This window comes from Podarcis tiliguerta (assembly GCF_965153285.1).
Source record: "Podarcis tiliguerta genome assembly, chromosome: 14".
NCBI lineage: Eukaryota > Metazoa > Chordata > Lepidosauria > Squamata > Lacertidae > Podarcis > Podarcis tiliguerta.
In genome coordinates this window covers 29,568,763-29,591,111 of record NC_139547.1, presented here as the reverse complement: position 1 = coordinate 29,591,111, position 22,349 = coordinate 29,568,763, and the positions used below count along the sequence as shown (strand labels likewise).

General features: G+C 47.6%; 1 protein-coding gene across 1 annotated transcript; it reads left to right on the top strand.

The window, feature by feature from the left end:
* Nucleotides 1–1,536: 1,536 nt before the first annotated feature.
* On the top strand, nucleotides 1,537–20,622 carry GGA2 (golgi associated, gamma adaptin ear containing, ARF binding protein 2). Its single transcript, XM_083412694.1, has 15 exons — nucleotides 1,537–1,660; nucleotides 4,461–4,545; nucleotides 8,029–8,104; nucleotides 9,202–9,300; nucleotides 10,102–10,225; nucleotides 11,330–11,433; nucleotides 11,870–11,950; nucleotides 12,689–12,835; nucleotides 13,509–13,590; nucleotides 14,363–14,467; nucleotides 15,342–15,512; nucleotides 16,520–16,663; nucleotides 18,483–18,652; nucleotides 19,404–19,514; nucleotides 20,144–20,622. Exons 1-15 carry the CDS (start codon nucleotides 1,618–1,620, stop codon nucleotides 20,252–20,254), a joined length of 1,653 nt encoding a protein of 550 aa, XP_083268820.1. The 5' UTR covers nucleotides 1,537–1,617; the 3' UTR covers nucleotides 20,255–20,622.
* Nucleotides 20,623–22,349: the final 1,727 nt, after the last annotated feature.

Genomic DNA, 22,349 nt, shown 5'->3' with positions numbered 1-22,349 from the left:
CATTACAGGAACAACTGTCTAGAAGTTGGTGCCTGAGTTTTGATTTTCTTCCCTCCCTCCCTGTCCCTTTCCCTTGCCTGTCCTGTCATTTCTCTTAAGATTGTAGACCTGAGGGTAGGGACTGTCAGGCCTTTTTGGCTGAAGAATAGGGCACAAAACAAACAATAGATAAGCTGACCCAGGCAAGGTCCTAAGGCCAGCCATGTTGGGGGTGGGGAGGGGGACCAGATTCTGAGTCACTCCCCCCTTTATCTTTAATAGATTTGGCCATTGTCTGATACTTCTCTATTTCAGCCCACTATTCTCTTCTGTCTGGGGTATCCCAGTTCTCTCTAGATTAGGGCGGCCCAGCTAAGTGAGTTGCTGGGCTTTGGGAAAGCAGTGCAAGGGCTTGGAGGGTGCATGCACCCCTCAGACCACCCACTGGACTACCCCACTCTAGATTAAGGTGGCTATCCTGGTGCCCCCTCCAGATGTTGTTGGACTATTCCCCCTGACCACTGTTGGCTGTGAGGCTGATGGGAACTGGCCCCCATCCCCAGGTCATAGGGCAGTGGTTCTGAAAGTGAGTGTTACAACCCCCTGGGGGAAGTGGAGATACCTAGCAGCGCACCAATGTGTGTCAATGACTATCTGACTTTGAAAAGCAGGTACCACTCGATCAAGTTCCTCAGTTTTGTGGAATCACTCAAACTACAGAGTTGAATTGGGGTTTGCATTAATGTGCAATTAAGGTAATTGTTAATAAAATGTGCAATCTATTAATTTTGAATTGTATTGCATTATTATCTTCCTCGGGGTGGTGATAACTACTATTCTGACTATAGTAATGCTTTTCAGATGGCAGAGGGTAGAAGATGAGTTTATGCGACCAAGAGGTCCAAAATAGCTTAGGAACCACTGAGCTATAGGCAAACATTTCCAAAAACAAAAAAATCCAAATCCTTAGAGAAGAGCCTCACTTCCATTAGGCCAACCCAAATGTTGCAAAGGAGTGGGCAAACTTTTTCCCACTTCCAGCCTGACAAGAACATTGCTGTAATATGGATTATCCTTATTTTCCTTGTGGGCCTGAGGCTTTGGTTTTTAATTGTGCTTTTCCAAGCTGATGTGAACACTAATCCATTTTGAGTCTATCATTTTAACTTCTCGAAAGTTTTACATTATTGCTGTTCATTTTTCTTATAATTTTGTTGGTTGTGGTTTTTTTTTGTAAACCACTTTACGCTGTTTTATTAAGCGATGTATAAATCTATCTGCCCCCTGTCCTCTCTCCCCTTATGCTCCCCTTGCCTCCACCCTCCGCCAATGTTTTGCCCCTAGCCGAGCTGCCCGAGGCGCGGAGCCCCCGGGGAGAGGCTGCTCTGGGCGGCTTCCCGGTCCCTCGCGGCGGCTTCTGGTGCGCTTTTCCCCAGCGGGGCTCCAGTGCCAGGCCCGGGGCTGCTCCTGGCCTCCGCCTGTTGCTGCCCAGCGCCGGGCGCGGAGGCGGCGCTCCGGCTGCCTCTCTCCGCCCCGGGCGGGCGCCGAGGCGGGGTCTGGGCGCCGGAGGGTCGTCCCACCCGGGGCTGGGCGTGCCGGGCCAATTTTCTGCCCGGCCGAGGAAGAGGGAGGCAGGCCATGGCGCGGGCGGCTCCTCCGGGCGCGCTGGAGCTGCTGCTGCGTGAGTGTGGGGAGGAGAGGGAGGGCGCTCTGCACGCGCTCAGAGGCTACGGCGCCTGGCTGGGCGCCTCTCCGGGCTGAGTTCCGCGGAGCTTGGCTCCTTGGCTCCTGAGACGCGGGAGGAGGAAGAAAGGACACCCCACCCGGCCCGGCCCTTCGCTCCCAAATCTGGCATATGAGCCTGGAGGGGGGTGTCTTGGAAAGCTCTCACCGCTGGGAGCTTTTCTTGCAAACCACCTGAAGCGTCAAACGGTGCAACTCGGAAGCGGTTTTGCACCAGGCGGCTTAAACTGGCCCCCTTAGGCAAGACGGAGTCAAAGTGGCTGCGTGTTTTTTCAACCCAGACTGGGGGACCCAACAGTTTTGCCTTCCGATTTCTCCCCCCGTCAAAGCTGTTTTGATACACCTTTTATTCAATGTTGCCGACTCTCTCTCTCTCTCTTTTTAATCTGAGGGCAGATCATTTGGGGATCTTCCAGTTTCGTCATGTTTGAGGTACTTCTTGCCTCCTGGACTTAATAACCTGATATTTTGCCATAATTTTTTTAAATTCGATCCCCACTTGACTCAGGTGGGCTTAGTCAGACTTAAATACCTCATCATTCTCCCTTCTTTTTAAAACTTTTTTTTTGTTTTGTTCAGACAAGCCTTTACAAAATGATGTTTTGTTTTAATCAGTCAGTGTCTATTGATATTCACTGATAAATTTTAACCATGTTTTTATGGCCATTTGCTGATTTTTATAACTTTATATGTTGTACTCTACCTTGCTGTGTTTTTCCCCCTTGAAAGTGTGGATTATAAATTCATAAATAAATAAATAAATAATGTAAGATATATATATATATATATTTATTGGCCAATTATCCTCACTGCTTTTATTCATGGGCAATTTCTTACTGCTCTTGCTCAAAGTTAAAGACATATGAAGAGCCTTTTTGGAATCTGGCCCAATGCCCATCTGGGCTGGCACCCTGTTCTCACAGTTACCAACAAGATGCCCATGGGAAGCTAGCAAAGCAAGCAGGCCTGGGCACAAGGGGGCACTTTTCCCTCCTGTGGCCTCCAGCAACTGGCATTCACATGCATTGCTGCCTCTGACTAGTTTCTGCAAATAAGAGTAACTCCTTGTTTAGTTTTGTTGTTGTTGTTGTTGTTGTTTTTATATATAAAAACAAGAGTACACATTCCCAGCTAATTCTGGCTTCAGGGCTGTCTGTTGTATAAATGCTTCCCTAAATCAAATGCCTTCATTACAGCAAAAAAGGATTATTTTCTCACTCTATAAAAAGCTTTCTCTGACGCAAGGGGAAAAAAAACCCCGTAATTTTTTCTGTTCTGATTTGAGCCAGCAGTAATCTGATGCAATCTGACGTTTTCCTGCCAGGCATGAAAATGCATCTGATCAACGCCTGTATATTTATCAGTCAATTTGCCAATACAGTAGATAGCATTTCAAAATTCTGCTGGAGAGAACTGGTGGAAAGAACATTCTCCATCCTCTTTACACCTCATCCTCTTTACACCTGGATTTCCCTTCCTAATTAAAGAGCCTGACCATTCATTTGTTAACTGCGCAATCCTATATGTGTCTACTCAGAAGTAAGTCCTGTTGAGTTCAATAGGGTAAGTCCCAAGTGAGTAGGTATAGGATTGCAGCCTAAAAGCTGTATATTCTCTTATAAGTGCAATGGTTTCATTTTTCTTTAACTGCTCAATAACTTCGTTTTTGTCAAATGAACAGAATTATTAAGCACCATTCTCTCTTTTGAGGATATTGCAACAATTTCTAACTTCCCTTCAAAATCTGCAGTCTTCAAAACTCTCAGAAACAAAAAGATTTCTAAGATACACTCTGCCCCCAGTTTGTCTCTTTCTTTCATAGCAAACCTGCTCTTGTTTCTTTTTTCTAACTAAAAGGTTGGATCTTCCCTGTTGTTTCTTGGCTGCCAACAAAACTACAAAATGTAAAAACACACACACAACAAAAACTCAGTTTATTCTTTGTTTTATCAGTGGGCATATCTAAAGCTTTTAAAATCTCCATCCAATATTATCTCATCCTCTTCAAAGTATCTAATTTCTTTTAAACAAAGGCTTTCCTTTCTGTGTACCATTTACTTTACGGTTGTTATTTTCATCCTCCCACTTGAGACTTTCAACACAAATCTCCCATCAGTATCTATTTTTATTAATATTTACTGAATTCATGCCTCGCCTTTCCTCCCCAAGGAGCCCAGGCTAGCAAACAAATACACAATGTGAAAACGAAAGCAAAAATGGATGAAAACATTCTAAGAGCAGTTGCAACCTGAATACCCTAAAACAGTTACAGTTAAAAATAGTCTAAAAGCAATTGCAATCTATAACATTCTTCCATTCACTGATCTTGGAGTTTCCAGGAACAGCCACCAACAGATGTGCAGGTAAACAAGAATGTTTTCAGGTTCCTTTTGAAAGTTGCTAGCAATGGAGACAGGCACACTTTACTAAGGAAGACATTTGCACAACTGGGGAGCCACCACTGAAAAGGCCCCTGTCTGGTGACTATTTCTTCCTTTCCTTCCTAAATACACTGCAGCCCCCTTAGATATGATTGCCTGGGGGAGAGGACTAGGCTGCCTCCCAAGCATAAAGCTATTTCACTTTCTGCTCCCTTTCTCTTTTCTGTGTCCTTTCACTGGCAACAGAGCAGGGCTGGGGCTGGATAGCAGGCAACACCTGGGGCCGATCAGACATTGGTGTTTTGCCCAGCTGTGCTGCACTGTTGTGACACTTCCCAACCTTGTCTTCCATGGCAGACAAAGCCACAGACCCCAGTAACCCTGAGGAAAACTGGGAATGTATCCAGAGGTTTAGTGACCAGATCAACACAGATGCTGACAGGTAAGGCTGCACTGGGTGAGGAGAACCTTTTGCTGGGGCACTTCCAGCTCGAGGTGGATTTGGAAGTTGGCAAAGGTTTTGTCTTGAGCATGGAGAGGTGGTCAGAGTTTAAAAGGTAAAGGGACCCCTGACCATTAGGTCCAGTCGTGGCCGACTCTGGGGTTGCGGTGCTCATCTCAATTTATTGGCTGAGGGAGCCGGCGTACAGCTTCCGGGTCATGTGGCCAGCATGACTAAGCCGCTTCTGGCGAACCAAAGCAGTGCACGGAAACGCCATTTACCTTCCCGCCGGAGTGGTACCTATTTATCTACTTGCACTTTGATGTGCTTTTGAACTGCTAGGTTGGCAGGAGCAGGGACCGAGCAACGGGAGCTCACCCCGTTGCGGGGATTTGAACCGCCGACCTTCTGGTCAGCAAGTCCTAGGCTCTTTGGTTTAACCCACAGCGCCACCTGCTTCAGAGCTTGTGTTACCCCAAAGTTCTGTTTGCTACCCTTTGCCCATGTGCAGAGGCACTACAGCAGGGCAGATTGTGGGAGATTCCCAGGCAGTGCAGGAGAGGGGAGAGCGCCTCTGTCCTCTTCTTGCGGTGTGTGGTCAGATTCTGGCTTGCAGTTGTTGCGTTGTGTGTGGGTTGCTTGTGTTTCCTTGCCCAGGAATCCCTTGAGCCTTGGGCACTGTTTGCTGAAAGCAAACGAATTCTTGAGAGCGTTTGCATCTCCTAAAACATAGCAGCTGATTGAAACTTGAATGTCTGGCAATGTTCCTTGACTGGGGATGGGCTTGGAACAAACCTCAGCTCTCTTTCTGCACAATTTCTGCTCATTCCATCCTTTTCTTGCGTGGCATTTTATGTCATGCCAAGAGTGTGCTTGAGCTCCTTTGGCGGAGATGATCTATTGTTTCTTGAGGAGCAGTTTCGCTTCTTGTGGCTCAAGCACCTATCTGCTTTCTTTTGCAGTTGTTTCTGGTCAAACAGGTTCAGCTGGCTTCTATATTGCGTGAAAAGCCTGTACAACCTGTTGGCAAGGTGCCAGACTGGAGCATGTTTAGCCATCATGAACAGCAGTGATCACTCTTACAAACCATGTTCAACACTCTCAGAAAAGAAACAACGAGTGGTTTACCTCCACTCCTCAGCTACTTTCCTGTAGAGACTGAGAAAAAAAACCCAAATAACAGGGTTCAGCAGATATTACCCTAAAATGCCATGCAGTTGGAAGTGGCAGGTGTCAGCTGCCTATGAGATATCCCTGGATCTTGTGTGGCAATAGCAGAGAGCTGGTCTTGGGTGCAGAAGTACAGATCTTCTCTTGCCCATCACTGAGCAAACTGCCCTCTTTCTCTTGAAAACATAGGAAACTGCCTTGTGCTAGCTCAGGATTGTGCTAGCTCAAATAGCCAGCACGTGTAGACACAAAGTCAGAAAAGCTAAAGCACAGAATGAACTCAGGCTTGCTAGAGAGGTTAAAAGCAACAAAAAAGGCTTCTATGGGTATGTTCGTAGCAAAAGGAAGAACAAAGAAACAGTGGGGTCACTCAGAGGAGAAGATGGTGAAATGCAAACAGGGGACACAGAAAGGGCTGAACTCCTCAATGCCTTCTTTGCCTCAGTCTTCTCCGATAAAGAAAACAATGCCCGGCCTGAAGAATTTGGAGCAAATGATTCAGTAGAGAAAACACAGCCCAGAATAACTAAGGAGATAGTACAAGAATACTTGGCTAGTTTAGATGTATCCAAGTCTCCAGGGCCAGATGAACTGCATCCAAGAGTATTAAAAGAACTGGCAGATGTGATCTCAGAACCACTGGCAATCATCTTTGAGAATTCCTGGAGAACAGGCGAAGTCCCAGCAGACTGGAGGAGGGCAAATGTTGTCCCTATTTTCAAAAAGGGGAAAAGGGAGGACCCAAATAATTATCGCCCAGTCAGTCTGACATCAATACCAGGGAAGATTCTGGAGCAGATCATCAAGCAAACAATCTGTGAGCACCTAGAAAGGAATGCTGTGATCACCAATAGTCAGCATGGATTTCTGAAAAATAAGTCATGTCAGACGAACCTGATCTCATTTTTTGACAGAATTACAAGCCTGGTAGATGAAGGGAACGCAGTGGATGTAGCCTACCTTGATTTCAGCAAGGCATTTGACAAGGTGCCCCATGATATTCTTGTAAAGAAGCTGGTAAAATGCGGTCTTGACTATGCTACCACTCAGTGGATTTGTAACTGGCTGACTGACCGGACGCAAAGGGTGCTCATCAATGGTTCCTCTTCATCCTGGAGAAGAGTGACTAGTGGGGTGCCACAGGGTTCTGTCTTGGGCCCGGTCTTATTCAACATCTTTATCAACGACTTGGATGATGGACTCAAGGGCATCCTGATCAAATTTGCAGATGACACCAAACTGGGAGGGGTGGCTAACACCCCAGAGGACAGGATCACACTTCAAAACGACCTTGACAGATTAGAGAACTGGGCCAAAACAAACAAGATGAATTTTAACAGGGAGAAATGTAAAGTATTGCACTTGGGCAAAAAAAATGAGAGGCACAAATACAAGATGGGTGACACCTGGCTTGAGAGCAGTACATGTGAAAAGGATCTAGGAGTCTTGGTTGACCACAAACTTGACATGAGCCAACAGTGTGACGTGGCAGCTAAAAAAGCCAATGCAATTCTGGGCTGCATCAATAGGAGTATAGCATCTAGATCAAGGGAAGTTATAGTGCCACTGTATTCTGCTCTGGTCAGACCTCACCTGGAGTACTGTGTCCAGTTCTGGGCACCACAGTTCAAGAAGGACACTGACAAACTGGAACGTGTCCAGAGGAGGGCAACCAAAATGGTCAAAGGCCTGGAAACGATGCCTTATGAGGAACGGCTAAGGGAGCTGGGCATGTTTAGCCTGGAGAAGAGGAGGTTAAGGGGGGATATGATAGCCATGTTCAAATATATAAAAGGTTGTTTTCTGCTGCTCCAGAGAAGCGGACACGGAGCAATGGATCCAAACTACAAGAAAAAAGATTCCACCTAAACATTAGGAAGAACTTCCTGACAGTAAGAGCTGTTTGACAGTGGAATTTGCTGCCAAGGAGTGTGGTGGAGTCTCCTTCTTTGGAGGTCTTTAAGCAGAGGCTTGACAACCATATGTCAGGAGTGCTCTGATGGTGTTTCCTGCTTGGCAGGGGGTTGGACTCGATGGCCCTTGTGGTCTCTTCCAACTCTATGATTCTATGATTCTATGATTCTGTGTGCATGCTGACTGGCAGCTGTGGCTCTCCCAAGTTTTTCAGGCAGGGAGCATCCCCCCCCCAGCCCTTCCTGGACCTTCTGCATGCCAAGCAGATGCTCTCCCATTGAGCTTTGGCTCTCCCTGACAGCAATACCCACCTGCCTCCTCTGGTTGTTGTGAAGGTGAATTCAAGAATGCTTTCAGGGACTCTGGCATGACTGTTTTTCTTTTTTACCTCTCTCTCAGCATTGCTGCAGCTCTGAAGTTGCTGGAACATAAGATCCAGTCGCCGCAGGAGGCAGAGGCTCTGCATGCACTAACCGTAAGTGTACCAGGGCCTGGAAATCCTGGGTTCAAATTCCCACTTGGACATGAAGGGTGACCTTGGGTCTGCCTCTCGGACCCATAACTGGTTAGTTGTGGGGATTAAATAAGAAGAGGGAGAGCTGTGTACTTGCTCTCCTTGGAGAAAAAGGTGGGATATAAATGCAATAAATAAGTGTGAGCATTGTGCAACCCAGTGTGTCCTGCGGTATCCTGGACACAGGGATATTGTGCATGCAAAGCCTTGCATTTCCTCTTTGGAGTCCAGGCTTCTTGTTCCCCCATTTGCTGTGTGGACAGAGCAGCTGCTGATGAGCATCTGGGTTGAGAATTCTGCAGTTTGGTGGTTCTTTTTTTCCTCTTTTTTTGAGAGGGGAGCTTCCTGCTCTTGTAGCTTGTCACATCTGCATTACATAACCTTCGCCCACCCCCCATCCCAATCAGTCTCAGCCTGATTGAGTCCACCTTCTCCTACCTCATTTGTTCACTGAGCTATGCCTGACAACTGGCACTGCTTGGCACACCTTCCCTGCTTATTCTGAACAGCCTGTTAGCTTAGGCTTGGAATCAGTTCTCAGTGCCAGGGGTCAGTTGCATCCAGTGTGAAGTTATTAAAAATGCAGCGTCTGTGAGCATGTGCAGAGTATTTTTCTCCTTCCTGAAATTCCCATATCGAGATGAGCAAGGGCAGATATGGATTAACCAACCCAGAGTCTCTCTGCCAGCCTTCATCAACCTAGTGACTGACCTGTAAGGTGTTTTCGACTATAGCTCCCACCAGAAATGCTGGCTGCAGCTGATAGGAATTGCAGTGCAAAACATCTGGAGAGCACCCAGCCAGTGATGGCTGCCCTTTGCACTTCTATTTGGAGTTATGAAGACTCAGAGAAAATAGCACCTCCCCCTCCCTGCACCCCTGGGTCCCCTTTTCCGCTGCCTTTACCTAGAGAAAGTTACCTGGCTCTGTTTTCTGCACCTTTTGTCATCACCTTGAATGGCTTGGTGACCCCACTGCCTAAGGACAAGGCTGGTGTGATGGGGTCTTGGGGGCTCTTTTAGGATCAAGGTTTGTGTTTGCCTCTTTCCCCCTACGAGGTCTTGGAGATGTGTGTGAACAACTGCGGAGAGAATTTCCATCATGAAATGGGGAAGTTCCGATTTCTGAACGGTCTCATCAAGGTCCTTTCTCCCAAGGTGAGTGCCCAGGCAGGTGAAGCTCAGAAATTCAAAGTGCTGGTACTGACCTTTAAAGCCCTAAACGGCCTTGGCCCAGTATACCTGAAGGAGCATCTCCACCCCCATCGTTCAGCCCAGACACTGAGGTCCAACTCCGAGGGCCTTCTGGCGGTTCCCTCACTGTGAAAAGTGAAGTTACAAGGAATCAGGCAGAGGGCCTTCTCGGTAGTGGCGCCCATCCTGTGGAATACCCTCCCATCAGATGTCAAGGGAATAAACAACTATCTGACTTTTAGAAGACATCTGAAGGCAGCCCTGTTTAGGGAAGTTTTTAATGTTTGATGTTTTGTTGTGTTTTTAATATTCTATTAGGAACAGCCCAGAGTGGTTGGGGAAACCCAGCCAGATGGGCAGGGTATAAATAATAAATTATTATTATTATATAGAAAAAGAAGCCTGGAAGGGAGGGAGCCCTTGTCAGAAATGGGGTGGCTGGGAGGTCTCTTCAGAAGGGCCTCCTCAGAGTCCTAAAGGTCAAGATAAAGTTGGGGTTGTGTGTGGTTGTTTTTAAAAGAGGGGTTGATTCTGTACTTCCAGCAACATCTGCAGGGCCACTGGTTATCCCCTGTTCCCACTGTTAAGGGTACAGGTGCATCCTTTGAAGGCAGAAAACATCTGAAATGTACAAGGATTTATTTCTAGTGGGTGGGAGTACAAGATGCCGCGGGCATAGTCTTGCTTTGTGAGGAGCGGGGGGACTCCCCAAGGTGGTGGTCTTTCTTCTTCTGGTTCCAACCATCTTTACTTTGGGCTTCCCAGTATCTCGGAGAGTGGTCGACGGACAGAGTCAAATCCCGCATCGTCGAGCTGCTGTTCAGTTGGATGGTGTGGTTTCCTCAGGAAGTGAAAATCCGCGACGCTTATCAAATGTTGAAGAAACAAGGTCTCCATTTAGCTGTTTCTTCTGTCTGTGTTCTCCCCCACCCCCTTCCCATCTCAAAGTCACGTGGCCTTAAACCACAAGCCTGCTGACCAAAATTCTTCTAACAACCTTTTCCCTCACGAGGTTTTTCCGTGAGAAAGCAGAACAAAGTATTTTTCTTCCTGGGACCACAAAAAAGGGGTTTTGCAGCTTTACCTCTCTTATCTCTTCTAAACTACTTACTGTGGTGGGTCTATTTATTTACAGTGGTACCTCTGGTTACGTACTTAATTCGTTCCGGAGGTCCTGAAACTGTTCTTAACCTGAAGCACCACTTTAACTAATGGGGCCTCCTGCTGCCGCCACGCTGCCGGAGCCCGATTTCTGTTCTTATCCTGAAGCAAAGTTCTTAACCTGAAGCACTATTTCTGGGTTAGCGGAGTCTGTAACCTGAAGCGTATGTAACCTGAAGTGTATGTAACCTGAGGTACCACTGTATTGCCCTTGTATCTCCTCATTTTCTTCCAAGAAGCTCAAGTTGGCCTCCATTTTCTCCTCACTTATTCCTCACAACAACCATGTGAGGTGGCTAAGGCTGAGAAGTGGTGACTGCCGAAGGTCACACCTATTGAGCTTCATGGCCAGGTGGGGAGGTTTGAACCCTGGTCTCCCAGGTCTTAGTCCGCCACTTTTTTTTTTGCCAATTAATTTTTATTCATTTTCAAATTTATAAAGCATCATAACCAAATTTAATTTAATTTAAATACCTCCCCCCCTCAACTGCTTTCCCACTCTCATATATACTCCAATTCATCCCCTTTAACATACTGCTTTAAGATTCATCTCTAACGATCATCCATTTTAGAAAGCAAATTCTAGTCCGACAGCTGCATCCAAAAGTTTTTGCGGTGGAATCTGAAGCCTTGTAGATGACAAATTGCAGGCGGTTTAAGGCCAGCTTTTGCTCCTTTGCTTTCAATTTTTAGTTTCTTGCATTTTGAATCTCTGAATTCCAGCATCGGGCAACTAGCTTTAAATGCCTTTTCTGTTGTGATTTGCCACTTTAAATGGCCCCTAAGCATCCTTGAACTGTGAGTGTGCCAACACTGCAAAGCTTTATTTCAGGGATCGTCAAACAAGACCCCAAACTACCGGAAGACAAAATTCTGCCACCACCTTCTCCACGGCCGGCTAGCTCCATTTTTGATGCTGATGATGAGAAATCCAAGGTAACCTGCTCCTCCTTGTGGTCAAGCTGGACGCTGCACCGCCACTATTGCTCATGTCAATCATGGACTTGGGTAGTGGGTGCCGACAGGGTGACCCACGGGGGCCCCTGACAAGCCTTTTGGGGATTGAATCAAGGACTTTCTGCATGCAAAGCAGACTTTTGTCCCCTGAGCCTACAGCCCTTCCCTTGGTTTTTTTTAAAATATCCTGGTTATAAAACTTTATTCTGAGAAATGCTGCTTTTTCCATGCAAAACCAGACCATCTGAAAGCCTTGTTGGTAACTATTCAAAGCAGCCCTTTTTTTAAAAAAAGTAGGAGTCTCTCCTCCCCCCCTTTTTTTGCTCCTGAACAGCTTTGCTTGAGACGAAGTGTGCCATTGACTGTGCGGTGATGCTTCTGGCCTGGTCCTCACCTTCTCTCCTCCTCTCCTCAGCTTTTAACAAGGCTCCTGAAAAGCAAAAACCCAGAGGACCTTCAGGCAGCAAACAGGCTGATCAAAGGGATGATCAGAGAGGTAGGCCTTCTCTCTGCCATTTCCCCCCATTGTCTGGCAGCATCTGGTGCCAGAGGGCTCCATTCTCATGGAGAAGCCAGTGTGGTGTAATGGTTAAAGTGCTGGACTATGACCTGGAAGAGACCAGGGTTCTAATCCCCCCTCAGCCATGAAGCTCACTGGATGTGACTTTGGGCCAATTACTGCATTATTATTACCCCACTCATCTGACTGAGTTGCCTCTGGGTGGCTTCCAATAAATATAAAAACCTTCAGATGTCTTCTTAAAGTTGTATAGTTACTTAACTCCTTGACATCTGATGGGAAGGCATGCCACAAGGTGGGCACCACTACCAAGAAGGCCCTCTGCCTGGTTCCTTGTAACTTCACTCCTTGCGGCCTCACCTACCTCACAGGGTTGTTGTGGTGAAGTGCAGGAGAACTGTGTATGAATAGAGGGGAGAATCCTTGAGCTCCTTGGAGGGGAAACGATATAAAGGCAACAAATAAAGAAATGCCAGCACAGATTCTTAGGTCGTCTTCAAACTTTCTCTGGTTTGCTTTTCTAGGGCTCAGTTTATTATCAGACCTTGATATGAGAGGAACAAGCTGAGGCTGCTAATTGCTTAGGGGAAATACCTTGTGACCTAGAATCATAGAGTCACAGAATTGTAGAGTTGGAATAAGGGTCCCAGGGGTCATCTAGCCCCACCCTCTGCAACACAGCTAAAGAATCTGAGTGTGTTTGGCCCATTGCAGGAGCAGGAGAAATCGGCTAAGGTCTCCAGGCGACTGAACGCTCTGAAGGAAGCCCGCAGCAGCGCAGAGGCATTGGAGGAGATGCTGAGAAGCTGGCAAGAAAGCAAGGGAGCCGGGACCCCCACGTCAGCCCTGGAGCTTCTGCAGGTAAGTCCTGCTCTCTCCCTCCCCCCCCCTCACAACCCTTGGGGAGCACCTCTGAAGTCCAGGCATGAAAGGCACAGCAGCTGGCATGCTCTGTAAGGCCTTTCTCTAGGGCAGCCCCATATGCTCCAGGACCTCCCTCTGCCTGGCTATGGGGAGGGGGCTCTTGAGGACAATGGTGGGGCCTCTGCAGTATGCATTGGTTGACTCGTTTGACACCAGGGGAGAGAGAGGACCTCTGTTTTCAGATTCCTTCCCACGATTCTCAATGAATACCACTTGCTGGGAATCACACAAGGTGGAAAAGCACTGCGGTTGTTGCACCCAGGTCCTGTCTGCGGGCTTCCCATTGTGGCATTTTGTTGGCCTCCTTGGTGAGGAGAGGATGTTGGGCTCAAGGGACCTTTGGCTGCAAGGGTTTTGCTGATGTTCTTCGGTTGCATATGTACCCCTCTGGCTAGAAAACTGGACTGGGCTTAACTGAATTCTGGGTGCCTGGAATCTGCCCTGAAACATGTAGTGGAATATTATAATAACACGATGAATAAAGTTTCTCTGAGCATGCGTGGTGCGCTTTCTTCCTCCCCTCGGGCCAGCTGGGGTGGGGTAAGGCTGGGTCAGCTGGGCTGTGAGGCTGAGCCAGCGGCACTTCCCCTCTGGCTATGTCCTTCCACAGGCCACGTTTGCCAAGTGCGAGAGGCTGAAACCGCTGCTCTTCCGTGTGGCCAGCGAGACGGTGGAAGACGAGGAGGCTCTGGGTAAGAACGGGAAAGACAAACAAGGGAAGGGAAGTGGAGGGGCTGGGCAGGGGTGTGTGTGTAGAGAGAGGGATGTTACAGAGGCCCAATAAATGCAGTTTTGTCCTGGCTGGGAAGGGAATTAGGAAACTGCTGGATTTGAAATCACTTTTATTTATTTATATATAATTTTTATTAAGTTTTCTATTTTACAGTTTAAGATACTCATTTTACATCCTTAAGATATCAGTGACTTCCCTTCTTCTCTTTCCATGGTTCATTTTACATATCATAAATCCCTGCATATTTTACAAAAACTATACCATTCAGTATTCCATTGTTGCATCCATCAAAACTTATTTACACTGTTTAATTTATCTTAATGCTGCCAATGTTTTCAGCTGTACATCATTATTTTCCATATATTCAACAAACGTTTTCCAATCTTCTTTAAACGTATGTTCTTGTTCTCTTATTCTATTTGTTAAGTCTGTGAGTTGTGCATATTCTGTCAACTTAAGTTGCCATTTTTCTTTAGTTGGGACCTCGCTCGTTTTCCATTTTGGGGTGAAATCAATTTTATTAGATGGGGTTTGTGTGTGTTTTGTTAGCCCTGAGGATTAGAATTCCAGGGTTTTAATTTGTTAACAGGGGTAACTTAATTTTTTTTTTTAATGCTAATAATACAGAACACATGGAACAAAGCAGCCCCCACCCTACAAATAACAATTGTTTTCTTGTAATTGTTGAGTGAAGCTCGTGGTGCAAATTCTCACTCTTGTTGCTTCTGTAGGGGAGGTTCTGCAGGCAAGTGACAGGCTCACACGGGTGCTGTGCTCTTACAAGGACGTTGTGGGTACCGCTGGGGATTCTGGGACCAGGTCTGGTGGTGCTGCTGGTAGGTCAAGGTTGGCAAGGCTGTCCCTGTCTTGTAAAGGGTCTGGGGGAGGCCCTGCTTGCAGTGAAGCCAAGGGGCAGATTGAGATGGGCTAGGGTGAATCATAGTAGAGTTGGAAGGGACCACATTTGTCCAGTCATCTGCAATGCAGGAACCTTTTGCCTAATGTGGGACTCAAACCCACTACCCTGAGATCAAGAGTCCCATGCCCTACTGACTGAGCTATCATACAGGTGCCTTTTTGTTCTTCAGAGTTGTTGGGTAGGGATTTAAAGAGGGGGGTGAGGAGGTGGCTTTGAGAAGGAAGGAAAAAAGGAGGGTCAGAAGGGCGAGCAGAAAACCGCATCAGGTGACTACTCTGCTTTGCGAACCACAAACTGCAGGATGGCCCCCTTTATAAAAAAGCTGCCAGCTCTTTAAGTCTCTGCTTTGAAGCACCACAGTAAATGAAAACATTCTGCTCTGCAGGTCAGAATAGTCAGGGAGCACTTTGGGAAGCTTTGCTAAACCAGAGCAGCTAGCCAGCCTACAGTTTCAAAAGCCTGACACAGTTTGCTGGTTTTCTTGCTTGTTTAGTAAGGCTGAAGTTATGCTATCTTGCTCCCAAGAGAACGGATTTGTGTCAGAAGCGTTTTGCTTTGAGTGGTGGATCTCGGTTAAGTTCTTGGCTGTCTGCCTTACAAGTGAAATGCAAGGCCGGTAGAGTTGGGGGGGGGGAGGAGGAAGGGAGTCCCACCTTTGTCGGGAGAACTGCTGGCAGCAATCTGAAATTGTGCATGGAAGATCTTCCCTTTCCCCAGCATTCTCTACCAGCTGAGCCTCCTTGGGATAGTCATCTACTTTGTTTAAAAAACAAATCTTGCTTTCCTTTCAGCTGGACCTCAGCCCCTTCCAGACGCTGCGAGCAGCCTCACCCTCATCGACCTCTCTGAGCTGGGTGCTGGGTGCCAGGCTCCCTTGCAAGAGAACGCAAAGACTGAGCCTTTCTTAGAGAGGCTCCTCTCCTCGTCTTCTACCCACTCACTGGATGATGAGCTGATGTTAGGTTGGTGTCTTGGACTGGAGTTCTCAGGGGCTGCATCTTCCCTGATGTAGAAAGCCCTGCTTCCTGTGGTTGGGAAGGGCCTGTAGGAGGAGAATGTTTGAGGAGGGCAAGAGTTGTATTCAGTGCTAGCCCTACTTAGAGTAGACCCATTGAAATTAATGGACTTAGCTTTTATGCAGGGTAGACCCTGGCCATAACGAACTTGGGCTCAGAGTGGGTAAAATATTATTATTAATAATATGTGATGTATTATATTTATATTCCACCTTTCCTCCAACTAGCCCAAGGTGGTGTACATAGTTCTCCCCAGTGCTATTTTTCTAGAAAAAGAGGTGCTGGAACTCACTATAAATGCCTCCCTGGTTCTCGTATAATGGCACCTGAGAGGTGCTGGAACTCAGTTCTGGCTGGGAAAAAAGCCCTGGCTCTCCCACTTTCTAGTGCAACACTAACCACTACACCACACTGGTTCTGAATATGATTGAATGCAACTCTATGTGTTTTCCAAACCAGGACATAACAAGCTGTTGTTGGCTCCATGTTTTCAACACCGCTTTATGATTTCCATTATGCTTTAGACTCTTGTTTTTGTGCACTGCTGTGGAACTGTTTCCAAACCCTAGAATAAATAAATGTTAGAACTGTCCTTGTTATAGTTGCCCTGTTTCCTTCCAGTGGGGTCTTCTGAGAGCCCCCAAGGGAGAGCCAGCTATGAGAAAACCAGGCCAGGGGCCTCAAGAGCCACCCTCCTTCTCCTGGGCTGGTGGAAGAGGAGTGGGTCTGAGCTGCTTGCACCCTCGTTGGCTTCAGATCCTGCTGCACATCCTGGACCAGGGTCTTCATGGATGACCAAAGCTGGAGGAGGAGCCTTTGGGGATGTTGCTGCAGCATTAGCATCTAAGCAAGAGGCAGCCAGGGTGTGGGGAGGGGAGCTGCAGAAGGAAAGGGTTAGTTCCCTGCTGGGATAGTGATGTTGCCTCCACGTTCCTAAGGCTCTCTTTCCCCAGGTCTCCCCATCAGCCCGACGGCGGCGGCTCCTCCAGTCTCCAGCCAAATACCTGAAATGGCACCAGCACCTTTGCCGCCTTGCCCTGCGTCCTCCAGCGGCTCCTTGGCCAAGCTTTCAATTCCGCTGAGTTCCATTACTCTGAGTAAGTGCCAGGATGGGGGCTTTTCTTCACAGGCAGTGGTGTAGCGTGGGTTGTCAGCACCCAGGGCAAGGCAAGTAATTTGCGCCCCCTAACCCGTGGATTTTAGTAGGGGCAGAGAGCGAACGCTCCCCCCCCCAGTTGTTGCGCCTGGTGCGGCCGACCCCCCCTGCACCCCCCACACTACGCCACTGTTCACAGGGCAGGAGCTGAGCAGCTGCCCCCGATCTGGTGGTGGGATGTGGACTCTGGTGGGGCGACAGAGCCCCATATAGGGTTCGGCTTTGCCCCTCTGTGAGGGTCTGTGGCTACCTGTTGCCAACTGCAGTTGGCATGGCAGCTACGGCCATTCCTGGACCGGGAAGGCTTGGCTGCAAGTAGTTCATGCGCTGGCTACTTCCAGAGTAGATTACTGCAATGCACTCTGTGTGGGGCTTCCCTTGAGCCCGATTCAGAAGCTGCAGCTAGTGCAGAATGCTGCAGCACGATTGCTGATGGGAGTGAGGCCGTGTTAGGATTTCACACCTGTGCTCAGATATCTGCAGTGGTTGCTTATTTGCTACCTGGCCAGGCTCAAGGTGTTACACCATTAGTATACAAAGCCCCCAGTAATCTGGGACAATATTATACACCCTCTCAATTGCTTTGATCTGCAGGACTGGCCGCATTATAGGTGCCACACAATGCCCATTCTACATTTTATGGAAACTGGTCTCCTAGTGTGGCAGCAACCAAAACATGAGAACTCCCTGCCTCTCTGTTCTTTTCATCACCTGCCAGAAACATTTTTAGACAAGCCTGATGTTTGGGATGCTGGTGTGTTTTTAGCTCTATGGATGGTTTTAATATTTTTGAATGCTGTAATTTGTTGTTGTTTAGTCGTGTCCGACTCTTCGTGACCCCATGGAACAGAGCACGCCAGGCACTCCTGTCTTCCACTGCCTCCCGCAGTTTGGTCAAACTCATGCTGGTAGCTTCGAGAACACTATCCAACCATCTCGTCCTCTGTCATCCCCTTCTCCTCCTCAGTAGCATGTTGGACGCCTTCCGACCTGAGGGGCTCATCTACCAGCGTCATAACTTTTATATGCCTGTTGTCTTTGTCCATGGAGTTTTCTTGGCAGGGATACTGGAGTGGCTTGCCGGTTTCTGCTCCAGGTGGATCACGTTTGGTCAAAACTCTCCACTATGACCTGTCCATCTTGGGTGCCCTGCTCGGCATAGTTCATAGCTTCTCTGAGTTATTCACGCCCCTTTGCCATGGCAAGGCAGTGATCCATGCTGTAATAGTTTTTACTAATTACCTTACTGTCTTATTCTTTATGCAAACTGGGATGAAGATTTCTGCAATCAAGCAGTATATAAATTGTATGAAATAAATAAATGCTCCCCCCAGCCACTTTCCCTGCCCCTCCCTCTGGATCCTGGCATCCTCATCCTAGCCACCAGATTGCCTAAGGACAGTGGTAGAGCATAGCTGGGATAGCTCAGTTGGTAGAGCAGGAGACTCTTAATCTCAGGGTTGTGGGTTCAAGCCCCACATTGGGCAAAAGGTTCCTGCATTGCAGGGGGTTGAACTAGATGACCCTCATGGTCCTTCCCAACTCTACAATTCTATGATTCTGTCTGTTCTGGGTGTAGAAGGTCTTGAGTTCAGTTTCTAGTATCTCCCAAGTATGGCTGATAGACACCTCTGCCTGAAATCCTGGAGGGTCATTGCATTGTTGCCAGTCAGTGTAGACAGTGTGGAGCTAGTTGACCCCAGTGGTCTTACTCTGTGTAAGGCAGCTTCCCATGTTGTCTGTCTTCTTGCCCCCAACAGGCACGATCCCCCCGGTCACGGTCTATGAGGAGAAGGGCCTGAAAGCCATGCTCCACTTCTCCAGGGACCCGGTTCCCGGCCAACCAGCCACCAGGGTGCTGGTTCTCTCCCTGCTGAGCACTGCCCCTAACCCAGTCCAGCACATCGTCTTCCAGGCTGCTGTGCCCAAGGTGAGAGAAACTGGCTCTTAATCTAGGCAAGAGAGCTGTGCTCCTGACCAGCAGGATTCCTCCCTCCCTGTGGATTGTTGTATTTTATTAAGGAAGTTACATAGTGCCCTTCATTTATTTACTTATAAAAATATGTGTATGCCGCTGTGCCATAAATAATTTAACAAAGCGGGTTATAGCAATAAAAACATAAAGCAATACAATACAAGCCATAACAAAAGTTAAAAAGCAGACACCATTGTGAAGGAGCTATTCTTAATTGCCTGCACGGGTATGGCAGAATATAAGAGTTTTCAGCAGGCGTTAGATGGCCCCTGCTGAATCTCCAGTGGCAAAAGGTCCCACAGGACTCGGCCGACGATGCTAAAGGTTCCATTTCTTGCTGCTGTTAGGGAAGGGTGAGGCTTTTCCCACCTGTCAGTCACCTGATGTCACAAGGATCTTAGGTTCCCATACAGACCAGGCCAGCAGAAAACGTTTCTCTTCCAGCAGGTCTTTGGCCTGACCTCTGTTTTTGTCACTTTTGCCTTGCCTTCCTGCTTTGCGGTATGAGGGTGTATTTTCCTTGGGGGTTTCAACTTGAAACAGAAAGAGGGGATAATTTATAAAATGTTGTGATTGATATGCTGCTGGGGCACTGAGCCATGGAGTTGTCCCAACGACCCCACTTGGGCTGAGCTTGTGCCTGAGGAGAGCTCATCCTTCTTCCTCTCTCTCTCTCCCTCTCCTCTTCCTTGCTGCTGAATGATAGTCGATGGCCATCAAGCTGCAACCAGCCACAGGCTCCGAGCTGCCGGCCTTCAACCCACTCCTTCCCCCAACAGTGATTTCTCAAGTACTGCTTCTGGCCAACCCTCACCAGGTATGTGGCTGGATCAGGTTGGGGTTTGTGGTCTGGGCAGCAGACTGCCCAGCAGCAGCTGGGTACCAGTGGCTCCTTTCTTTGGCTGCCTTTTCAGAATGTGGGGCAGAGCTGGGGAGCATCTGTGCTCCTCCAGATGTTGTTGGAGTCCTATCACAACCATCGCCATCACCTCTGACCACTGGCCCTGCTGACTGAGATGTAGGGATGAAAATGTTAGAAGACGGGGGGGGGGGGGCGAGGCGAACTTCAGGAACGTTTTGAAACTGATGAGGGTTCAGCTTCTCCTCAGACTGTCGAATGGGAATTGTGTAAAGCCCATATCCAAGATAGGATCATAGCATCTGCTTTTTGTAAGAAACAGATTTAGAAGCCTGCCGGAAGGAAGTTGGGAAAAAACAGAGAGGCCCGTTTAGGTCCATTGGCAGTATCCCCTTCCCCAAATTTACCGTGCTCTAGATAGGAGTGGAACGATCTCCACTACAGCTGAATTTGCCCTGGCAGGTTTGCACCAGAGAGAGAATGGGCAAGAGTTTGGATTCCTTCTTTAAAGAGGGGCCTGCCAGAAATTGCAGAGTGTCTATGTGTCTGTCTTTCCTCTTTATATCTTGTTTTTTTCCTGTCCCCAGGCTCCACTCCGACTGAGATACAGATTGTCCTTCGTCCAAAATGGGACACCTTGCATAGAAACTGGGGAGGTATCTGATTTTCCCCATGCAGAGTTATGGGGTGGGATTTAGTGAATGCTTGCCTGGTGACTTCAGAAGATCCCCCAGAGCACCATCTTCATGGCCTCAGGGCACCGGGATGAGCCTCACCAGGGCCCAGACATTCAATGCCAATTACGCTTTGGAGCAAGATACCTTCTTCTTCGCGTATACCAATCAGTACATTTTTAAAAACGCAGCTATCTTTATATTCATTTGGACTATGTAAACGGCACTGGACACTTTTTCCTCCAATAATCTTGGAAGGGATCACTTCGTTTCTGAGGATGGTCCACATGAAAGCTACCCTCCCACCTGTTGGCTGAGCTGCTGTGATGTCATGGAATGTGTGCAACCCGATAGTCCATAGAATATTGATAATAAAGTTTTTCTGTTTCTAAGACACGAGTCAAAGGTAAACATGGAAAAAAACCTCAACAGAATATACTGGCTAATTTCTGGCAAGAGGGTTGTTGGAAATAAAGAAATTGGGGCTGTGGAGGAAGCTGAAAAGCAGAGATGCAAGAGGGCCATGGGAATGACTAGAGGGAGCAAGATGTGACCAACAGAACACATGACGTGATGCACATGTGTGACAAATGCTTTGCTGTAGGCTGGATTTGTTTTACTTTCCAAAGAGTGGTGTCTTCCAAAGAGTTTGGCTTCCTGCTTTAAAGAGGGGCCTGCCTGAAATTTCAGAGTGCCTTGTGTGGACCAGTTTGCTATTGAGAGGATGGGAGGGGAGAAGGAACCTCTGTGTCTGCGTGGAGGGCTCTCTTTCATTGAAGGTTTGAAAGCAGAGCCTGGATGGCCACCTGTCAAGGGTTCTTTGGTTGTAACTCTTGCATTGCAGGGGTTTGGACTGGATGACCCTTCCAGATCCTCCTAGCTCTACAATTCTGATTCTATCTCTGCACCACCCATGCTCTGCTGCTGCCGGCACAGAGCGCCTTGCCCAGAAGAGCTGCTGGCTAAGATTAGTATAATTTATTACCCACCCTTCATCCTAAAGTCCCAGGTTCAGCTTATAACAATTAAAAGACAATGCTGAAAACAGCTTAAGCATTCTGCCCTGTGGGCTCGATCTGTGGCCTCCCTTAATGACACCCAATCAAAACATGTTTCCCTGGGTAGCTGCCTCTTGCCAAGAGGTCTAGAGAAAACTGGTTTGCATGCCTCTTCCTTCGAGCTAGTAGTGAGGCAGCAGCACCCTTGCTCCCCAGGGAGATGCTGCTGGTTGTGTGACTCCTTTTGCATTTAGGAGCAAGAACGCGGAGTGTGCATGGCCTGGTTTTCCAAAGGTGTCAGTCTTCTCTGTGTCTTCTCAACCCAAGAGCAGTTGTAGTGGGCAAGCACTCTTCCTAGGGTGCCTTCAAGGGGGGGGGGGGTCTTGCGTGGCTGCCTCTGTTTGAGTTGCCCGACTTACTTCTAACATGGTTTTCTTAATTTTTAAGTATACAACTGCAAAAAGTCAACAAACGTACTGATCAATAAAAAAACCGTAACTGTAACCGTAGTTATGACTGAGTGAAGTGCAGAAGTGTAAACATTCAATTTCAGCATTCAGAAATAAATATGGAGAAATGGCTCAGAATTATTAATTAAATTTCTTTACTGCCCTTCATCTGAGGATCACAGGGTGGTTCACAATATAAAAACCACAAAAACACGTAATATTGCTTACAAGGCCATAGACTGCTAATGAGCCAAACACCAGGGAGGAGAGGAATGCTTTTGCCTGCAGAATGAAATCAAATCAAAAGCCATCATCATCGACAAAGAATTTATAGACCACTATTTCATTAAAATATCAAAGAGGTTCACAACAAAAATACATGAAATGAATGTAAAAAGAGGCATAAATCAATCCTTATTCTGAGTGGGTTATATCCAGCTATCTTTTGCTCAGGGCAAACTCATTGAAATAAATGAACCTACCTTAGTCATGATCATTCATTTCAATGGATCTACCCAAAGCAGGGCTAGCAATGCATACAGCCCGTTATTATTTTGCCAGCCAACGTGTGCCTGTGCTGCCTAGCCTATCAGGGGCAACAACTCAGCCAGGAAAAGACTGCGTCTGTTGGCTCTCTGCCTGCCTGCCCCTTACGGAAAACGCAGTAGAACC